This window comes from Vidua chalybeata, chromosome 10, assembly GCF_026979565.1.
Source record: "Vidua chalybeata isolate OUT-0048 chromosome 10, bVidCha1 merged haplotype, whole genome shotgun sequence".
Lineage (NCBI taxonomy): Eukaryota > Metazoa > Chordata > Aves > Passeriformes > Viduidae > Vidua > Vidua chalybeata.
Window position 1 is genome coordinate 1,145,967 of NC_071539.1, and position 20,116 is coordinate 1,166,082.

The 20,116-nt window shown below is 53.7% G+C and overlaps 1 protein-coding gene across 1 annotated transcript in view; it reads left to right on the forward strand.

The window, feature by feature from the left end:
- Window positions 1-418: 418 nt before the first annotated feature.
- The window catches only part of LEKR1 (leucine, glutamate and lysine rich 1), a 53,058-nt gene continuing 33,360 nt past the window's right edge, over window positions 419-20,116 (forward strand). The window contains exons 1-3 of the mRNA XM_053951890.1: window positions 419-512; window positions 11,058-11,163; window positions 12,823-13,162. Coding sequence (XP_053807865.1) covers window positions 419-512; window positions 11,058-11,163; window positions 12,823-13,162 — 540 coding nt within the window. The remainder of the gene's footprint in view (window positions 513-11,057; window positions 11,164-12,822; window positions 13,163-20,116) is intronic.

The following is a 20,116-nucleotide window of genomic DNA, read 5'->3' on the forward strand; positions in this document are numbered from 1 at the left end:
CTGCAGCACAGCCGAGCAGCTCCAGTGGCTCATTTGTCACTGATAAGGCTGCGATAACTCCGCCGAGAGCAGCACTGAATGTACAAACGCTGCGAGGGTTTGTTCTCTGCCGACCTCTGCCCGGGGCTGGGGCTGGCCGCAGGGACAAGCCCGGCCCGACCAAAGCTCGGCACAGGCGGTCACTCCACAGCCCCGGGGAGCAAAGCTCAGCCTGAGCTCCTCCGAGTGTCCCAGGCAGGGGCAGGGAACGCGGTGAGGCACCGAGGGGATGTGGGAACACCGTGGTGCCTCCAAAACCCTCATCAACGCCAGGATGGCAGCAGGGAAAAGGCAGGATTCATCTCCCTGACGCTCAGGGGTGCAGCACCAAACACCCCACTCCTGCCTGGAGCACCCACCGTCCCGGGAAGGGTCCGAGATGTGGCCCTTGGAGATACGGTTTAGTGGGAATGGGGGTACTCAGCCGAAGGCTGGACTTGGCAGCTTCTGCAAGGCTGGCTTGGAAGTGCAACGTGAGCATCAGCTGCTCCTGTGCTCCGTGCTCCTGGGTCGGTGTTGCAAACATCTGGCAGGCCCTTGTTTGTTTGTTTTTCCACCTCACACACATTTTCGTCATTTCTGCCGGGGGTGCTCCGGGGAGGCCGCAGGAAGCCAGTCTAGCCAGGGCAAATCTGGGCCTGCTTTGGGAGGGAAGTCGGGAAGAATGAATACTTGCCCTGTGGCATCAATTTCCTGTCTAGCATTCTCCAAAACGCAGCTGGAGAGGGCCCAGGAGCACAGATGTGTGTGTTGTGTGTGCCTGGCACCCTCCTAGCCGGGCTGGGAAGGAGACTTTGCTCTTCCCCTCCCCTTGCCAGAGCCCTTCCTCCCTCCAGAATTCCCGGAATCAGCACTTTGCTGGGGAGCTCCTCTCCTCGGGAAACACCAGGTCGTTCTTCAGTTTAATGGCCCATCTGAGCCCATGCGGGAAAATGCGGATGCTGCCTCGGGCCACGGAGTGATGCAAGGGATGGGTTAGGAGGGAGAGAGGTCGGGCCACTGCTGGCCACTGCCGGTGATCCCTGAGCCCCTGGGCTGGGCAGGCACCGCCACACTGCCTGAGCTTTAATTGACGGTGAATTTCAATGATCTCCTTCAGGGGGCTGGCGAGTGGTAGCTCAGTGCCGTGTCCACTGCTGGCATCCCGGTGGGATGGGAGGGCACAGGAATTGCTGCTGGTTGCCGTGAAGTTACAATAATAACAAAAAGAAAAAAAACCCACCCTAAACCTGATTTGTTTTAAATGTGCCTTGTCTATGACTGAAATTTTGTTGTGGGCTTCATGCAAAAGGCTTTGGATGCCTCAGGTTTGGCGTGTGTGGGGTTTTACTGGATCACAGAACATCCTGAGCTGCAAGGGACTCACAAGGATCATCGAGTCCAACTCCTGGCCCTGCACAGCACAATCCCAACATCCCAACGTGTTCCATCTGATCGCAGCCTATGATCCCCACCAGGACAAACAACAGCTGACAAAAGCTGGCTTCATGTGGCCCCAAACAAAACCCCTGATCCGCATTTTCACCTTCCTTCTCATGAAATGTCTTTGAGAAAGCCTTTCTTTGTCACTTCACAGGCTGCTGGCCGTTGTTGGCTGTGGTTATGGAAATGCTTTATTTGAATAGTTATGGGAAGGAGTTCCAGCTGGGGGCTGGTTTGGCTGCAGCCCCACCTGCGGGGATGGCACTGGCCCCGAGAGGCTCAGGGTCCAGCTGAGGGCAGCGCTCTGGGGGTGAGCAGGGCAGGCTTAGTGGGGAGCACAGCAGATTGCCCAGATTAGCCCTGCCGGGGGGCACGGGCTGGGCAGGATGTGCCACATGGCTGTGGAGCTCCCTGATGGCTCCTGAGAGCGCAGCAGCCGCGGTGGCCGGGACACCTCGGGAGCACCAACCCCCTGCAGCCCCTCCGGCAGCAGCTGGGGTTTGTTCTGATCTCCTCATCCTCGAGGGCTGATCGGAGTCAGGAACCCTATAATTACCCCTGCTTTGGGTTGGGAGGGACCTCAAAGCCCCTCCTGTTCCCCCCTGCCCTCAGCAGGGACACCTTCCCCAGACCAGGTTTTTCAGAATTTAAACCTTACTTACAAATCAAATACATGCTGAAATTCAAGTGCTCCCCTGATACCGTTGTGGGTTTGGATTTTATTCTTCTTTTCCTATTAAGTCATGTGCTGTGACAGCATAAATAATGTGACTGAGTGTCTTTGGCAGTCTGGTCATCTGCAATGTGTCTCGAGGCTTTTGAAGGGGGGGTAAAGCCAGAAGAGCTGTAGCTGTTGGACTGAGCGAGGCTGTGGAAAGGGGATCATTGCCTGGCTGCACAAATAAGTTGATTTTTTCCATCTTCCAGGGTCTGTTTTCCTTTTGCTGTGTCTCTTGTAAGGCAAATTAACATTAATGGGAGTTGTAGAAACAGACCCTTACAGGAGGACCTCGTTAGCTCTTTCCTCCTGTGGTTTTCATGCTGAGTTGCTAAGTTTTATGGATTAGCAAGAATGCTAAAAAATATGGCAAAGCAATGCTGGCTTTTGCCATACTGAAGTGCTTTCTGAGTGAATTTAATGAGTCAGGTTTGGGAATGGATTGGCAGGTCCATAAGTAACCAGACCTCTGGAAAATCCATACCAAGGCAGCCTGATCAGCCAGCTGTACAAATATCCCACTGGCCTCTTCCTCTCGGACAGCCTAATTCCTGGGAAACTCTGTTTCCAGGGGAAAACCACGAGAAACTCTCACAAACTTTGCTTTCCCAACCTGCCAGAGAGGCATCTGGGAGGGAGTCACGTCCTGGGGACCTCCTTGGCTCAGCAGTGCTGCAAGGATTGCTGATTTCCTGGGATAACTGCGAGTCCCAACCGTCCTCCATCCAACTGAGCTGGGATTTTTGTGGGTGTTGTGTATTTAATTCAGCTGTGAGAAACCTACAGCCCCTGACATCACTTCCCTGGCCTGGGTATGTTTGATTTTTCCCACGTTATGGTGGGATAATGAGATGTGTTTTCCTGTGTGGTCTCCCAGGGGGCCCTCAGGCAGGAAAGATTCTTCCCTGTTTCTTCTTCTCCCTGTGAGTTTGAGGGAATGCAACAGCACGAGGGACCTGGGTTGTATCAGAATGTGAATTTGCAGGTCAAAGAGTGAAATATCTGAATTTCAAGTCTATCCGTGTGGATTAATTATCAGGATCACGAGATAAGTGAACGTGGTGGAGCAGGCATGACAGAACTGTGATGGAGAACACGGAGGTTGGGAAACGCCCTCCTTTTTAGAGAGGCAAGTTTTGGAAATCTTACATAAATGTAGGATTTAAACAGAGAAATGTCCCTGTGCAGTAGCTATTTTGATATTCCCAGCTCACCTTCCAAGCCCTGTTGTTTGGAAATGAGCTCTCGGGGTTGAATTTAACATCCTTGCTTTCAAAAAACCAAGCACACACAAGGACAAGGCTTCCTTTCTCGTTTTTACTGCTGTTTCCAGTCCAGCTCTGTAATGCTATTTTTAGAACCCTGTGTTTTAATGCTGTGGCATGAACTGCTGGGATTTCCCCTGGCTGATATAAAAGAGAGGATCTGCACTTTGGTATTAGCAGTCAGCCAGGAAATCCGTGCCTGGTGCCAGAAATGGGCCTTCCTTCATAAATCTGTATTTATTTTCATTTCCTTGTGCAGCAGTGACGTGCCAGATCAGCTGTGCTGGTGTCCTGACACGTTCTGGAGTGCCATGGAACAGGGGAGGCTGGACTGGAAAGCAGAGACAGGATTTGCCTCTGATTCACTGGGGACATGCACAGCTGGGAAGTGCTGGTTTTCAGGGAATCGGGGATGGGACTGTGCTCTGATCCCCATGAAGAACTGGCAAAAGGCACTTCCAGACATAAGTGACCAGTCCTGTCTGACTGCCCTTACCACCCTGACAGAATTATCTGTTATTGATCATCGATTTATTACAAAGCAGGAAAGCTGTGATCAAGTGGGATGAAATCAACGGAACAATCCCTGGAAGTGTCCAAGGCCAGGTTGGATGGGGTTTGGAGCACCCTGGGACAGAGGAAGCTGTCCCTGCCCACTGCAGGGTGGAAAGAAATGAACTTTAACGTCTTTCCCAACCCAAACCATTCCATGGTTCTATAAGCCAGAGATCTGGATGCTCTTTCAGCTTGGCCTGTGTGAGCAAACCTCTCTTTCAGTGGAAAATGAGGATTATTCTGCCAGTTGATCATTTCACCATCCCTGGAGGTGTCCAAGGAAGGCCTGGCAAGGCACACCGTGCTCCAGGCTGGGGAAAAGATGGGGGTTGGTCACAGATTTGGTCTTGGAGGGCTTTTCCAGCCTCAGTGGTTCTGTGATTCTAAGATTCAATCCACTTTCTGTGCAGTCTGTGAAGGAAAAAGGCTCTGTATAAATAACTCATAATTACCCTTCTTTTTGGGTCCAAGTTAATTCCCAAAACTCCTGTGTCCTGTTGCTGCTCTGGCTGCTCCCTTCCCCTCCACTGGGAAGGCTTTACAGGGTAAGGGTTACGTGAAGCACTTTCTAAAGTTCTATTTTTGAGAGTTCTGAAAGGTGACACCTGTGTGGAAGTCATTGCCATCCTTAAAATAACTGGGGTGGCAGCTCCGGGCACTGTGACATTGGTGGTGAGCAGGGACACACAGGGCACGGGGGGAGTGGGACTGCCTCTTATCAGGGTTTTAGAGCACCAGGTACCATGGAGCTTAATCCTGACAGGGCCTCAAGGTGTGACAGCTCGATAAATATTGAATGTGCCCTTAATCTCAGGGCAGGGAGTGCTGTACCCCCAGCAGGAAGTGCTGATCCTCCCTTTGTGAGTGCAAGATACTACAGCGAGTATCTCCCACCCTATCAGGCCAGATATGGGAAGTGTACTCAGAGGGATATTGTGCAAAGAGCAAACAGCAGCAAGGAGAGCTTTTGTTCCGCAGGCACCGAGCCCAGCTCAGCGGGTGACACACTGCAGAGCTCCCAAAATTGCAGCCTCGGAGTCAGATCTGACTTGGTCTGGAAAGGGAGGTTCCCTCCCCAGAAAGGGGGGCTCGGTGTGGTGCCCTCCTGCAGAGGAATGGGGAGAAGGGAGAGTGCAGGGACAGTGGGACACGTTGTGAGCTGATGCCAGCGCTGGGCACCCCAAATGCTGCTGGGGGGACGTGGCTCTCACCCCGCACACCTGGCGGAACAACCCGCGGCCCTTCCTCTCACCCCTGGGAGAAAGGCCAGCAGGTGAAGGTCAGGGAGCTTAGCTGTGTGTGTGCAGCTCGGGGTTCTGCAGGGAAGACAGCCGTGGCTCGTGAGAGGAGGCTGCAGTGTGGGATGCCAGCTCGGTTGCCGTGCGTTGGTTCCCGTGGCGCAGCCGTGACTGATGCCCTGTGACAGCCCGTGCGTGGCGCCTGCTGCTCTGCCGGTGCAGCTGGGGACTCTGTCGCTTCTCACCGTCACCACACGACAGCAAAACTCTTTGGGAATGAGATTTTCCTGCCATGAAATGGAGGCTCACGAAAGCACTCACCGCAACCACTGGGAATGAATTCACTTTTACTCCATTCACAGTGCCATGCAGTGCACTGTCCCTGTGTGGTGTGACGGGGGTCTGGGATCCTGAGTGACACCTTTGACTTTAAGCCATCAGCTGCTGCACTTTAGGATGGACCCACAGAGTGCAGCGGCAGCCTGAGTCCCTGCAGGAACCCCAGGTCCAGCCTGAGCTCCCAGCAAGGCTTGGTCTTGCATCCCTGATGAGATCCCAGAATCCCTGAGGCTGGAAAAGCCCTCCCACACCATCAAGTCCAACCTGTGACCGATCCCCACCTTGTCCCCAGCCCAGAGCACCGAGTGCCACCTCCAGCCCTTCCTTGGACATCTCCAGGGATGGGCACTCCAAACCTCCCTGGGCAGCCCCTGCCAAAGTTTAGCCCTTTCCATGGAGAAATTCTTCCTGATGTCCACCCCGAGCCTGCCCTGGCCCAGCCTAAGGCCGTTCCCTCTCCTCCTGTCCCTGTTCCCTGGAGCAGAGCCCGATCCCTCCGGCTGTCCCCTCCTGTCAGGAGCTGTGCAGAGCCACAAGGTCCCCCCTGATCCCCCTTTTCTCCAGGCTGAGCCCCTTCCCAGCTCCCTCAGCCCCCTCACAGGACTGACTCTGGATGCAGGTCGTTGTTGCCATTCCCTGGGGAGCAATTCCCTGTGACATATCTGGGCCACCTTTGGCGTGCCCTCCCTGGTACCCTGGTGGCTGCATCTCCTCCCAGCCCTGCTGCACCGCAGCGACCTGCGGCAGGGCTGGGGACCTCTTCAAAAACCCTCTTGCCAGAGGGCTATTGCCATGGCGTGTCACCAGGGCTCCCAAATGGTGGCTGCAGGCCACCAGAGATGGGGACAAAGCTGCTGGTGCCATGTTGTGTAAACAGGAAGAAAATCTGCCTGTTCCCTCGGTGACTCCATGGTGACCAGGAAACACTGGCCCATTTCACAAGCCTCCCCTGCCTCTCACGGGTCACACACATGGTTTGCTTTCCCCAGAGCCATGGACACCTCTTTGTGTGCCTCTGACAACAGAGTCACAGCTGCTTGGGCTGCAAGGGACCTTAAAGCTCAGGGACCCCTGGCAGGGAGTCCCCACTCTTGCTCCCGAACATGTCAACAGCTCTGGGCCTTCTGCTGGCAGCTGTGCCAAGGTCTTCAATAGCTTTTATTTGGGATAAATCACAAAGAAACCTAAAAATTTAAAAGTAATTTTATCTAAAATCTCCTTTCTTAAACAATTTAGGATACTTTGAAATAGCAAACAGCTTATGGAAACCATCACGTGCTGACAGATTCACAGGAATGGGGGCAAAGTTTGTGACGCTGAGCGGTGCTAGAGGAGCTCCAAGCCAACCACCCTGAGGGGTCTGCAGCTCTGAACCCTGTAGGGTTCTGTTGCAGAGCCCTCAGAAACCGGCCAGCACGGCGAGCTGGTGGCTGCTACAGCTGCTGCACCTCCCTGGGCTCCACAAGCTGCCAGCTCAGCTGGCATCGAGCCATGGGTCACCTCAGGTGGCCTCAGGGCACGATGACTGAGCTCTTGGTCAGGGCAGCACAAAGGGCCATCCTCAGGCCACCACCTCCCCCAGTATCTACATTTAGAGAGCAGAAATAACCATTTGTGCACTTCAGTAAACAATATCTCTATTTGGATGTTAGCTGCAGTCTTGCCCTTGCTCCTTTTGAGGTCAGTAGGTTTGGCAGATGAGGAAAGGGGTTCTAAAGCAAAGCAAGGAAAACCTCATTCCACCTTATTTTCATCCCAGTTCCGCACATATAAGGGTAGGGCTGCTTTTTAACAAGTCTGTTGTAGCAACAGCCTGCAACCAACACACACGTGCTGTTATCTCTTTGTGGGAGATAAATTTACATTGTCCATTGTCGGGCCAGGCCATGGAAATGCAACATTTGCATTTTCCTGTCAGGATGTGCCAGCACGCTGCAGGGCAATCCCAAAGCAGGAGTTGGGCACTAAGGTGAGGCAGAGGAAGGAGCAGCCTGACCTCCTGCCAGGCACTGCATGCTGCTGTTTAAAAGGGTTTCAGAGGGGATGGAGAGGAGCCCAAGCAAAGATCCAGAAGCGTGTCACCAGTAAAAATATCATAACACAGCCTCAAGGCTTGCAAAGACTCTCCTCACTGGTCCTTACTCGTATGGGTATTCCCATTCCCTTCGTTGTAGGCTGGGAGACCCAAGCCTTGTTTTTGCATGCTGGATCTCAGGAGGATGCACACACACACTGATCTTGCCCCTGGATTCAAGTGAGCCCCACCATCCTCCTTGGGATGCTCCATCCTCTAAACATCCCGGCTTCCTTCACTTGTGTTTTCTCTTTTCCTGTTTTACAGTGACTCCACAGTTCCCCCATCACTGCCTGTTGTTTCTTCCAGTAGCTCACCAAGGCTGTAACATCTGTCTTGTTTCATCCATCCTTGTCCCCTTCCAGTGGGGAGGGCTTTGTGTGCAGTTTCTGTTTTGGCAGGATTTTCAGGTTTGGCTTTTTTTTTTCCTCTTTTTTAAAGCCAGCAGTAGAAACGTTTCGCTCCTTCCAGCTCCTGTGTTTAAATTAGGAAAGAGCAGATCGCTGGTGGCTGGGGGGAACAGGGAAGATTGATGGAGTTTCTGCAATCCCATGGGAGTTCCCTGGCAGGCTCTTGGGAAGCTGCTGAGTCCTGCAGGGATGAACCTCACCCTCATGGTAACAGCTCTGTTTTGCCTGAGGAGCCATCAGGAGCGCCACCATCATTGTCATCCAGGAGCATTAGATCTCACAGATATGCCCTTGAATGCCTTAAAAATAGAGAACAAAATCTCCTACCCCTCTGCACCATGTCCCAGGGGGTTGGGCTTTTGCTTGGACCTTTTGACAGGAGAAGAGGAAACTGCCTCAAGCTGTGCCAGAGGAGGTTCAGGTTTTCAGCATTCCAAGGGGCTGCCCAGGGAGGTGTCCAAGGAATGACTGGATGTGGCACTCAGGGCTCCGGGCTGGTGACAGTCAGAGGGTGGATTTAATGATGATCCTGGCGATCTTTTCCAACTCTAATGATTCTTTGATTCCCTCCCCAGATGCCATCCTGCTGACTGGTGTTTGCCCTCTGCCCCTCCGTGCCCGTTCCTGACTGCCGGAGCTGCCTCTGTGTTCTGCATTTCCTCCTCACTCCAGCCTTGTATCCCTGACGCTTTTCCTGGCACCCTTCCCAGCTCCTCTTGCTGCCAAGTCAGACTCAGTACAAGCGTCTTGTATTCCCTTCCAAATCCTTTCCTATCGTGGCAAATAAACCCACTGTCCTCCACACACACACTCCTGATATTATCCTTGACAGCTCTTCACTTCTGGCACTCAGCTGCTGCTTAATCATATGGTTTCTTTCTCTGAGTCACCTCGTGTGCTCTTGCAGCCAAGAGCTTGACTTTGATTTGGCAATGTCACGGCAGGAGCACATCCCTCGGGATCCCATCGCTGCCCCGCATGTCCCGCTGCCTCCAGCAGCTCCTCGGTGCTCTGCTGTGGGCTGGCATCAGTGCCTCTGGAGAGTGGGACCATTCCCTCCCCTCTGCCCTCCCGCACACACCACCAGCACCCCGCTCCACCCTGCTTTTCCTGATTTTATCATTTCCCTGCTGCTTTGCAGAGTTTCTGTTCTTAGCACAGAGCGACCTGCCTGACCTTGACTCCCAGGTAGCCCTGGCGCTCAGATCCCTTCTCCAAACATCCTCCCACTGAGGCCCCTCTCCCCCACGCTCTCGTCCTTCTGACATTTGCAAAGAGGGGGGCAAGCACAGCAAACCAAACAAATCCAGCAAATACCGCTGGAAAAGGGGAACCAACGCGATGTGCAGGGAGCACCGGGAGTAAGCTCGCTGCCTTCCGAGCCCTGTCCTTCCCCTGACCCCTCCTGCAGCACGTCTGCTCCGTGCTGCGGGCCCGGCACGGGACCCCCGCTCCTCCCCAGCTCCCCTGTGTACCTACAGAGCGATAACCGAGCTCTGCTCCTCCCTAGGAAAACAACCGGAGCTTCCCAGAGGAGCTGTTTGCAGACAGCGCTGCAAAACCGCTTCCCCGCGCCGCTCTTTGTACTGAGCAAATGTAAGGGCAGCCTAAAGCCAGAGGGCTGGGATAAAAGTTGGATTTCTCATTGTCCAGAGAACGCTGCAGGTGTGGACACACCTATTCACCCTCCCAGCCCCTGGGCCGGTCCTGCTTTGTGTGAAGAGGGTGTTGGTGTTTATTGCCTTTTTCCCCAGCTGCACACTGGCACGGACTTTGCTCCTCTGGGCTGGGATTTCTAAGCAGCGGGAGGCTTTCCACGTGTGTTTGAGAAGGTACAAAGCCTGCCGGAAAACAATGGAAATAGCTGCCTTATGACTGCGGCGTGTCACGCACTCGGTTCTTGCCCGCTCGTTTGTCCTTGGAGCTGCTCGCGCTGCCTGGAACCTGATCCCGAGCGGTGCCGGGCGCCGGGGCTGGCACGAACACCGGCACCGTGCCATGGGCACAGACACGGCCGCGGTCCGGCCTGGCCGGAGCTCGAGGCCTCGGGCAGGGGCTGACCGACCCCCTCAGCCCGGAGGCACCGCGGATGTGTGGAGCGGGCGGTGGGTTCCGTGAGGAGTGGGGGGTTCCTGGGGGCTTCCTGCCGGGAGGAAAGAGCTGCCTCAGAGCTGAGTACTTCTCCTGTGCTCTGCTTCCAGCAGGGCTCCTGGCCTGGGAGCATCCCGGCTGGCTCTGCCAGGATCTCCCCCCAATCCCCTCGGACAGGCTCCCTCTGTGCAAGCTTCCTTCAGATCCCAAGGACAGGATCTCCTTTATTTCCCTCCCCTCAGCCCCCCAGGACTGGATCTTCTCATCCACAGGTTCCCCTTTGTCCAATCTCCCTTCAGGTCCCCAAGCACAGGATTGCCTCCATTTCCCCCAGCACTGGATCACCCCACCTGCTCCTCCAGGACAGGCTCCCCTCAGCCTCCCCAAACACGGGATCCCCAAACACAGGATCGCCTCCATTTCCCCCAGCACTGGATCCCCCACTTGCTCCTCCAGGACAGGCTCCCCTCAGCCCCCGCCTGTAAATGGATCCCCTCAGAACCCCCTGGGACAAGCTCCCCTCAGCCTCCCCAAACACGGGATCCCCAAGCACAGGATCGCTTCCATTTCCCCCAGGACTGGATCCTCCCACCTGGTCCTCCAGGACAGGCTCCCCTCAGCCCCCGCCTGTAAATGGATCCCCTCAGAACCCCCTGGGACAAGCTCCCCTCAGCCCCCGCCTGTAAATGGATCCCCTCAGAACCTGCTGGGACAAGCTCCTCTCAGCCTCCCCAGCACAGGCTCCCCTCAGCCCCCCCAAACACGGGATCCCCAAGACTGGATCCCTTCAGCTCCCTCTGGCCAAGCCCCCTCCAACCCCTCCTCAGCGGGCACAGCCGGGAGGGGGCCGGGATGCAGCAGCCTCCGTTCCCCCGTTCCTCCCTCCCTGCCTGCTGCGTGCTGCAGCCCGCCTTCCCCCCGCCCTGCCGCGCTCGCCGCCCGCGGTGATCCGCGCTGAGCTCACGGCCGCGCCTCACGACACCCCGGCTCGGCACGTCAGCCCCGCCATCGCGTGAGAGCCGCCGCCCGCCGCCCCCCCGCCCGCCCGCCGCCATCACGCACGGCGGGAACAGCTGCCGGCACGGCGCGGCCAGACCCCGCTGCCAGCCGAGGCGGGCTCTCGCCAGCTCTTATTAATGCGGATCTTAATTAATGACCCCCCGCGGGGGGCGAGCCGCCCTTCACACGCAACGCGCACTTCCCCCCCCCCCCCCCCCGCGCCTCCGTCAGCGTCGCCCGCGCTTGGCGTGGAAGCACGAAGAGGTTAAAATGGAGGCGGGGGCGTGAGGCGGCTGCCAAGGCGGGATTAGCGCGGCTCGGAGCTCGGCACGCAACGCGGGACGGGGCACGGCGGCCACACGCGAGGGACCCGCTGTGACACGCGTGGCACCGCCGTGCAAAGCCGGGGGGGGAGACGGAGGGCACCGGGCGCCCGAATGGGCGCCCGGTGCCCTCCGTCTCCCCCCCGGCTTTGCATCCCTCTGTTGAGACAGCACTTACTCACCCATTTTTCTATTCCCCCCCCTTTACTGCTGCAATTTTCCAATGAAAAAAAAATGTTTCTGTCCCCTAAAATTCACCACTTTCTTCAATCCAGCCCCCCTTTCCTCCCCATTCATCTCCCAGACTTTACTGATGCTTCGCCTCAGAGACGGGTCGTAAATTAAATTAAGGTCACCTCGTTTTTTTGTTGGTTTTTTTTTTTTTTTTTTTGCCATAAGCTATTCCCCAGTTTTGTGTGTGTGTGTGCCTAAATTACGGGTTTGGGGGTGTATTGTTCTATATAAAGCTGTAGGGAATGTTTTGGGGATGTAGGAATTCCTTTGGGCACACGGTCCCTGCTGTGTGATAAAGGCAAGTCCCAACAGGGACTGGGTTTTGGAGGAACCCATCAGCGCTGGAAAGAAGGGCAGAAAGTGGAATTAATCCCGCTGAAATCTCGCTGCCAATCCTTCCCTGATTTATTTATTTTCGTGACTGCGTGTGCGCTCCAGTGGGTCTCACGGGGAGCTGGCGGCTCCCGGTTCATCCCGAGGCTGAGCTCGTGCCTCGGGTGTGACAGGCAGATGACCCGGCTGGCAGGGCTGGATTTGGGGTGGCGGGGACTAACTTTGGGGTGTCTGAGCCGAAATTGGGCTGGTAGGGCTGAATTAGGGGTCTCAGATACAGCACTGAGGTGTCAGGAGGGGCTTTGGGGGTATCACGGTTAAATCTGGGCTGTCACAGCCGGCTGGGGGGGGGCAGAGGTGGTTTTGGGGTGTTAGTATAGACTTTGGGGAGTCAGGGACTGGTTTGGGATGTCAGGGCCAAATTCGGGACATTGGGGTTAGCTTTGCGAGCGCAGGGCCAAATTTGGGGTGGCAGGGGCGAATCTGGGATGTCAGATTTTGGCTTTGGGGTGTCAGGGTTTGACTTCAGGGTATTGGGGTGCTTCGGGGTGGCGGGGCCGAATTTGGGGTGCCAAGATTTGGCTTTGGTGTGTCAGAACCGAATTCGGGATTTTGGGGCCGGCCTCGGAGTGGCAGGGCCGAATTTGGGGGTGTCAAGGTTTGGCTTTGGGGTGTCAAGGCCCAATTTGGGATGTCGGGGCCGGCTTCGGGGTGTCAGGAGCGGCTCTGGGGAGCCAGGGCTGGCTTTGGGGTGTCAGGGGGATCTTTGGGGTGTCAGGGAGGGTCTTTGGGGCGCATTTACCCCCGACCCCGCGGCCAGCCCGGGCCGCGCTCCCCCGGCCCCCTCACGGCAGCCGCTCTGACGCGCATGCGCCGTTGCCGCGGTTACGGCGGACGCCGCGGCCACAAAATGGCGGCGGCCGCCGCGCCCCCCCCGCCCCTCACGGGTCCCCCTTGCCGGGACCCCGGCGGGCCCTGACCCCCGAGCCCCCCGGAGCCCCGAGCCCCCCGCCGCTCCCGGAGCCCCGAGCCCCCCGCCGCTCCCGGAGCCCGCCGCCGAGCCTGCGGGAGGCCATGGAGCGGCGCGGCCCCGTCCACGCGCTGCCCGAGGAGATCCGCAAGGTACGAGCTGTGGGAATGCCAGACCCCCAACACTCGGAGCTCCCGCAGCAGTTCAGGGATGTTGCCCAGGCCTGTGAGCAGCGGTGCATTCATTAGCTGTACATTTTGGTCCTGGGTTAGGTGGGGTGTTGGGTTTCCTCACTCTTTGTGCGGTGTAATTCCAGTAATTCTGTAGGAACCCTGCAGAGGAACACCTGAGTCTGTGCCGGGGCTGTCACTGCAGGTGAGTCTCAGATTTCCCCTTTCTGGCGTGTTTTGCTGCCGGGAGTTCGGAAGGACTGCAGAGCATGACATGTTCCAGAGGAGTATCAACACACGAAAGGACGGAACATTCCCCTTCCTCTCCCCTCGTGTCTCTGTGTGTTCTTTTGTTTGCGAGACAGATGATTGCCGGTGTAACAGCGCTGTTGTTTATATGGCTCAATTTAGGAGGAGGCTGCACTCAAGTGGAACACGAGTCACTTTCTGTAACACTATCAGGTTTTCACTCTGGCAGTGCAACACCCAGCCGTCCTCATTCCTCGCTCTGCAGCTCATAATTGACAAGTCATTTAAAAGCTTTGTGTACTCAGCCTGGAGAAATTCTCTCTGGCTTAGTCCAGGAAGCTGTTCAGACAATTTCTGAGATGATTTCTGAGAAATCAAGGATGGGTACGATAGACAAAGAAAGGGGAAAGGAATACTTAGCCTTAAAAAAAAAAAAAAAAAAAAAAAGAAGGGAAGAAACTGTGGAACACTTTCAGACTCGTGAGCAGCTGTTTTGGTAGCAGGAAGGATCCCACTAAGTTTGTTTATTTAGCAGTTAGTTTTTTTAGCCCCAACGGGGTACAGTGGTGAGCAAAAATCAGTGTAAGCTTCTCACAGAAACAGTTGTACCAAACTGTTGGAGCTTGTTACTGCTTAATATTTCCTTTAACGACTTCAAGCTGCAGTTTGGTGGCACTTGAGCCTGTTTTATGTTGGGAGCAGTTCCTGCTCCATGTGCTAGGCGTATGCTGGCACAAGGAGGGAGCAGCAGCCAGGGCAGTGACATTAATTCTGTCAGCAGCAGTGTCAGTGGCTGCTGGTTACCACTGAGCCAGGAGCTTGGATTACAATAAGGAATATGCTGGTGCCAGTCGGGAAGGGGTGTGAGCACTCTGGGAACAGCATTAAACGCCATATTCTTAGGAAAAAGAAGTCATTTAAAATTAATCCAATGCATCAATACGAAATCCATAATAACCTCCTTGTCAGACTTAACAGTGAGAGCTGTAGTCAGGTCATAAGCAGAATAATATGAACACGGGGATGTTACACAGAAAGAATCTGTTAATGTATTAATAGTTTTAACATCTCAGTAATTGTAATAGGAATCACTTGTGAAACTTGGGTCTTTGTTGTCCCTCTGTCCAGGGCTGTTGAGGTTTCAGTTCTGAGCTGCAGGCTTTAAAAATAACGATGTGACTGATGGGAATTTAGAAAAGAGCAAAAATAGTAATGAGCTTTAAAATCTTCTAAGAAAGGATAATAGAGCTGGGTTTGCTCATTCTGGAAAATACCTGAGGGCACAGTAACTGCTCACAGGAGGCGGTGGTTCATTTCCAGGTGCAAATGAGTCTTTTCCTCACATTTCTGGATGTACTTTGGTTGACTGCTCTGAAACTCTGGAGCAGCTCTCCCAGGCCGTTGTGGAATTCTCCCAGTGGGATTGTCACTTCAGCTTGTCCCTCGAAGGAGAGGATGGGGCAGGCAATCTCTGGAGATCCCACCAGTGCTGGGTACACCTTTAACAAAAAATCCTGTGCAGAAGACGCAGGATTTCCAGATATGGATAGACTTCTGCTCCTGTCCCATCCTCCTCGTGCCACGTGTGAGCTCCAAGGCAGCGACAGCCCGGGATTTGGGATCTGAGAAAGTGTACCCAGGGGTTTTACACATCCTGTGCTGTTGCTCATCTCCTCCTCAGCCGGCTGGTGTTGTAGCTGCAGCATGGTTCCATGGTTACAAGTCATTCTCACCATTTCCTGCCCTTGCACCTCCCGTCCTTTCTGCACACACGTCCTCATTCCCTCATTCCCTCCCCGTTCTCTGCCGCCCAGATTTTACAGCCTCTCCTTTGGAATCTCCCTTGCAGCTGGCTCCCGACACGGCGTGTGCCAGGGGTGTTCCCTGGCCAGGCGCTGGGATGCATGGATGGATGGATGCATGTATGGATGATGGATGGATGGATGGATGATGGATGGATGGATGGATGGATGGATGATGGATGGATGGATGGATGGATGATGGATGGATGGATGATGGATGGATGGATGGATGGATGGATGGATGATGGATGGATGGATGGATGGATGATGGATGGATGGATGGATGGATGATGGATGGATGGATGGATGGATGATGGATGGATGGATGGGGGATGGATGGATGATGGATGGATGGATGGATGATGGATGGATGGATGGATGGATGATGGATGGATGGATGGGGGATGGATGGATGGATGCTGGATGGATGGATGGATGATGGATGGATGGATGATGGATGATGGATGGATGATGGATGGATGGATGGATGGATGATGGATGGATGGATGGATGATGGATGGATGGATGGATGGATGATGGATGGATGGATGGATGGATGATGGATGGATGGATGGATGGATGGATGATGGATGGATGGATGGGGGATGGATGGATGGATGGATGCTGGATGGATGGATGGATGGATGATGGATGGATGGATGGATGATGGATGGATGGATGATGGATGGATGGATGGGGGATGGATGGATGGATGCTGGATGGATGGATGGATGATGGATGGATGGATGATGGATGATGGATGGATGATGGATGGATGCATGGATGGATGGATGATGGATGGATGCATGGATAGATGGATGGATGGATGATGGATGGATGGATGATGGATAGATGGATGGATGATGGATGGATGGATGGATGGGGGATGGATGGGGGATGGATGGATGGATGCTGGATGGATGGATGATGGATGCTGGATGGATGATGGGTGGATGCTGGATGGATGGATGGATGCTGGATGGATGGATGCTGGATGGATGCATGGATAGATGGATGGATGATGGATGGATGATGGATGATGGATGGATGATGGATGGAAGGATGGAAGGATGGATGGATGATGGATGGATGGAGGATGGATGATGGATGGATGCATGTATGGATGATGGATGGATGGATGGATGGATGATGGATGCATGGATGGATGATGGATGGATGGGGGATGGATGATGGATGGATGCATGGATGGATGGATGATGGATGGATGGATGATGGATGGATGGATGCTGGATGGGTGGGTGGATGGATGCATAGATGGATGCATGGATGGATGGATGGATGGGGGATGGATGGATGGATGATGGATGGATGGGGGATGGATGGATGATGGATGGATGATGGATGGATGGATGGATGGAGGATGGATGGATGGATGATGGATGGATGGATGATGGATGGGTGGGTGGATGGATGCATAGATGGATGCATGGATGGATGGATGGATGATGGATGGATGGATGGATGGATGATGGATGGATGGGGGATGGATGGATGGGGGATGGATGGATGATGGATGGATGGATGGATGATGGATGGATGGATGCATGGATGGATGGATGGATGGGGGATGGATGGATGGGGGATGGATGGATGATGGATGGATGGATGGATGGATGATGGATGGATGCATGTATGGATGGATGGATGGATGGGGGATGGATGGATGGATGATGGATGGATGGATGATGGATGGATGGATGGGGGATGGATGGATGATGGATGGATGGGGGATGGATGGATGGATAGATGGATGGATGATGGATAGATGGATGCTGGATGGATGGATGATGGATAGATGGATGGATGATGGATAGATGGATGATGGATGATGGATGGATGATGGATGGATGGATGATGGATAGATGGATGGATGATGGATGGATGGATGATGGATAGATGGATGATGGATGGATGATGGATAGATGGATGATGGATGGATGGATGGATGATGGATAGATGGATGATGGATAGATGGATGGATGATGGATGGAAGGATGGAAGGATGGATGGATGATGGATGGATGGAGGATGGATGCTGGATGGATGGATGGATGGATGATGGATGGATGGATGCTGGATGGGTGGATGGATGGATGATGGATGGATGATGGAGGGATGGATCCATGGATGGATGGATGCTGGATGGATGGATGGGTGGATGGATGCATGGATGGATGGATGATGGATGGATGATGGATGGATGATGGATGGATGGATGCTGGATGGGTGGGTGGATGGATGCATAGATGGATGCATGGATGGATGGATGATGGATGGATGGATGATGGATGGATGCTGGATGGATGGATGGATGATGGATGGATGATGGATGGATGGATGCTGGATGGATGGATGGATGATGGATGGATGATGGATGGATGGATGATGGATGGATGGAGGATGGATGGATGGATGATGGATGGATGGATGCTGGATGGGTGGGTGGATGGATGCATAGATGGATGCATGGATGGATGGATGCTGGGTTGTGACACTCACACGGGATCCAGGAGCTGCCTCACAGGGCAGCCTGCAGAGCTCTCGTTGTTCCTCTCCTTGGAGCTGCACAAGCTGCTTATCACGATTTTATTTGAAAGGAAGTTTTAGTCTAGAGGGAAGGGGATTTCTCAGCATTTTGTTAAGGGAATGATAGACATGAAGGGACTTTGGTTCTTCATGTTCTGATCAATTTTGCCTCAGAGAACTGTGTAAAAACTTTTACATGTCCCTGCTTTCTTCTGTCTCTCGTTCCTTCTGCTCTCGCACCACTTTCACAACATTGCATTTCTCATTCATTGCAAGATGGGTGCTAAATGAAAGAAACAAAATCAATAGCGGAATAAAACATCTACATGTCTGTTATTAAAGTTTATAGTATTCTTTTATATTTATAGTTGCATACTTCTTGGAAACTAATTGTTAGCAAAGATGGAAATCGGTGGCTTTTAATGCCTATTTTTAATGTATTTACATAGAGTTTCTGCAAGCAAACTCAGCCTGAGAGGTGTCACAGAGCCCAGCAGGGTACAGAAGGGAGTTAGTGTTTCCTTGACTCCAATGTCATGGATGTGTATTTCTGGGGACTTCTGGTTTTGGTGTTTGGTTCATGTTTTATTTTGGTTTAATTTTTCCTCAAAGCTTTTATATTTCACCTTGTGAAATATAAAAGTTGTTTGTTGCCAGTGGTAGATGAATCTTTTTTTGTGCCTTTGGACTTTGTGGCAGGGAAATAGAAGGGAAGAAGCAGCTTTGTACTGAAGATCTCCCTGAAACAGGAAACAGAACAACAACAGAATGACCCAAGTCCTCACAGCAGCAAACACAGTTATATTTAATTTCATATTTTATTTGGCAGGAAAAAAAAATTAAGCTTTGTTACCGTAAATCATAAAATTAATAGGGCCAAGATACCCTTAGAGATTGAGAGTTCTGTCAGCCCAGGAGCTGAGGAGCTCAGGCCGGGCAGGAAGGCTGAGGCTGTTCCCCGTGAGGACAGAACGTCCTGTGGTGTCCCCAGAGTATCGGGTACACCACAAGTAGCAAACGGGTACTCGGTGCCTCTCCCACGTGTGCTATAGATTGGGCACAGTATGGGCCCTGTATGAGCACATCACGTCAGCTTTCCCTTCTCCTGCTCTCTGTGAACCCAGCGCTGGGGTTTTCTTGTGAAAGCTTCTGGAACACAGAGTTCCAGCTGTGGTTGGGAGCCCACGAGCCTGTCCCGTCCTCCAGGACAGCACAGCTCTGTGTTTGGGACGTGCTGCATTGGCACCAGCAGGGATTTAAAAGCAGATAAATTTCCAATTTGTGGCCTCCAGATAAGCGTGGTAGAATGGCAGGGCCCTTTTCAGCATCCTGCTGGCCCCCACCTTCTGGATTCTCCTGGAGAATCCAAGCTGCTCCAGTGCCCACAGAGGTTTTCAGCACTGGGCTGTGGAATTTGTAATGTTTTGTGGCGTTGGGTTGTCAGGCTCCTGCTGTGGGAGTGTTCTGAGTGGCTGGGGAGTGCTCTGGAAATGGGAGAAACTCCTGGAATGGTTTGGGTTGGAAGGGATCCCAAAGTCCCATGGGCAGGGACACCTTCCACCATCCCAGGTGGCTCCAAGCCCAGTGTCCAGCCTGGCCGTGGGCACTTCCAGGGATTGTATCCAGATGTTCAGTCTCTCCACTGATGGACACTCCACACCCTCTCTAGGCAGCACAGCCAAGCTTTTCTCATCAGCCCAGGGCTGTGTTCTCTATATCCAAGGTTTTCTCACAAAACCAGGGTTGTGTTCACTGCAGCCAAGGCTTTCCACCCTTTCTGCAGCCAGTGTCCAAGCGTGCTGCTGGGAACTGGAGGGACTGGAACCTCCTCACCTCCCACCCGCGGGGTGCAGCCAGGAGGGGCCTCCTGACAGTCACACCTAGGGACGCAGAGAGTTTTACTCAGGCAAAGGTCTGCTTAACAATGGGCTAAATCATCCTCTGTGCGCTGCGTTTTGTCAGCAGATGCTTTGTGGCAGCCCTCGGGTTGAGTTCTCCACTGGAACGTGCCCTGACGCGTCCCAAGGAAGCTGGGGAGCTCAGGAAGGGGCGCTGGGCTGGTGTTTGCAGGCTCGTGTGAGTGTGAGAACGCGTTAGGATTCATTGTTCTGCTTTCCTCCAGGCTGCAGAGGGCTCAGCTACCTGAGCTCCCCATGTTATTCCCTGTCGTGACACAGGGATTATCCCAGGGCATGTTTTGAATGAAGCAACCTTCTGGTTTTACTCCCAGCCTGCTTCTCCACTGTTCATGTGTTCAAAGCAAGCACAGGGGTTTTTATTTTGCAACTGTGATTTTACGGGCAGGGAGCAAATAATGATGTGAACAGTGTGGCTCAGC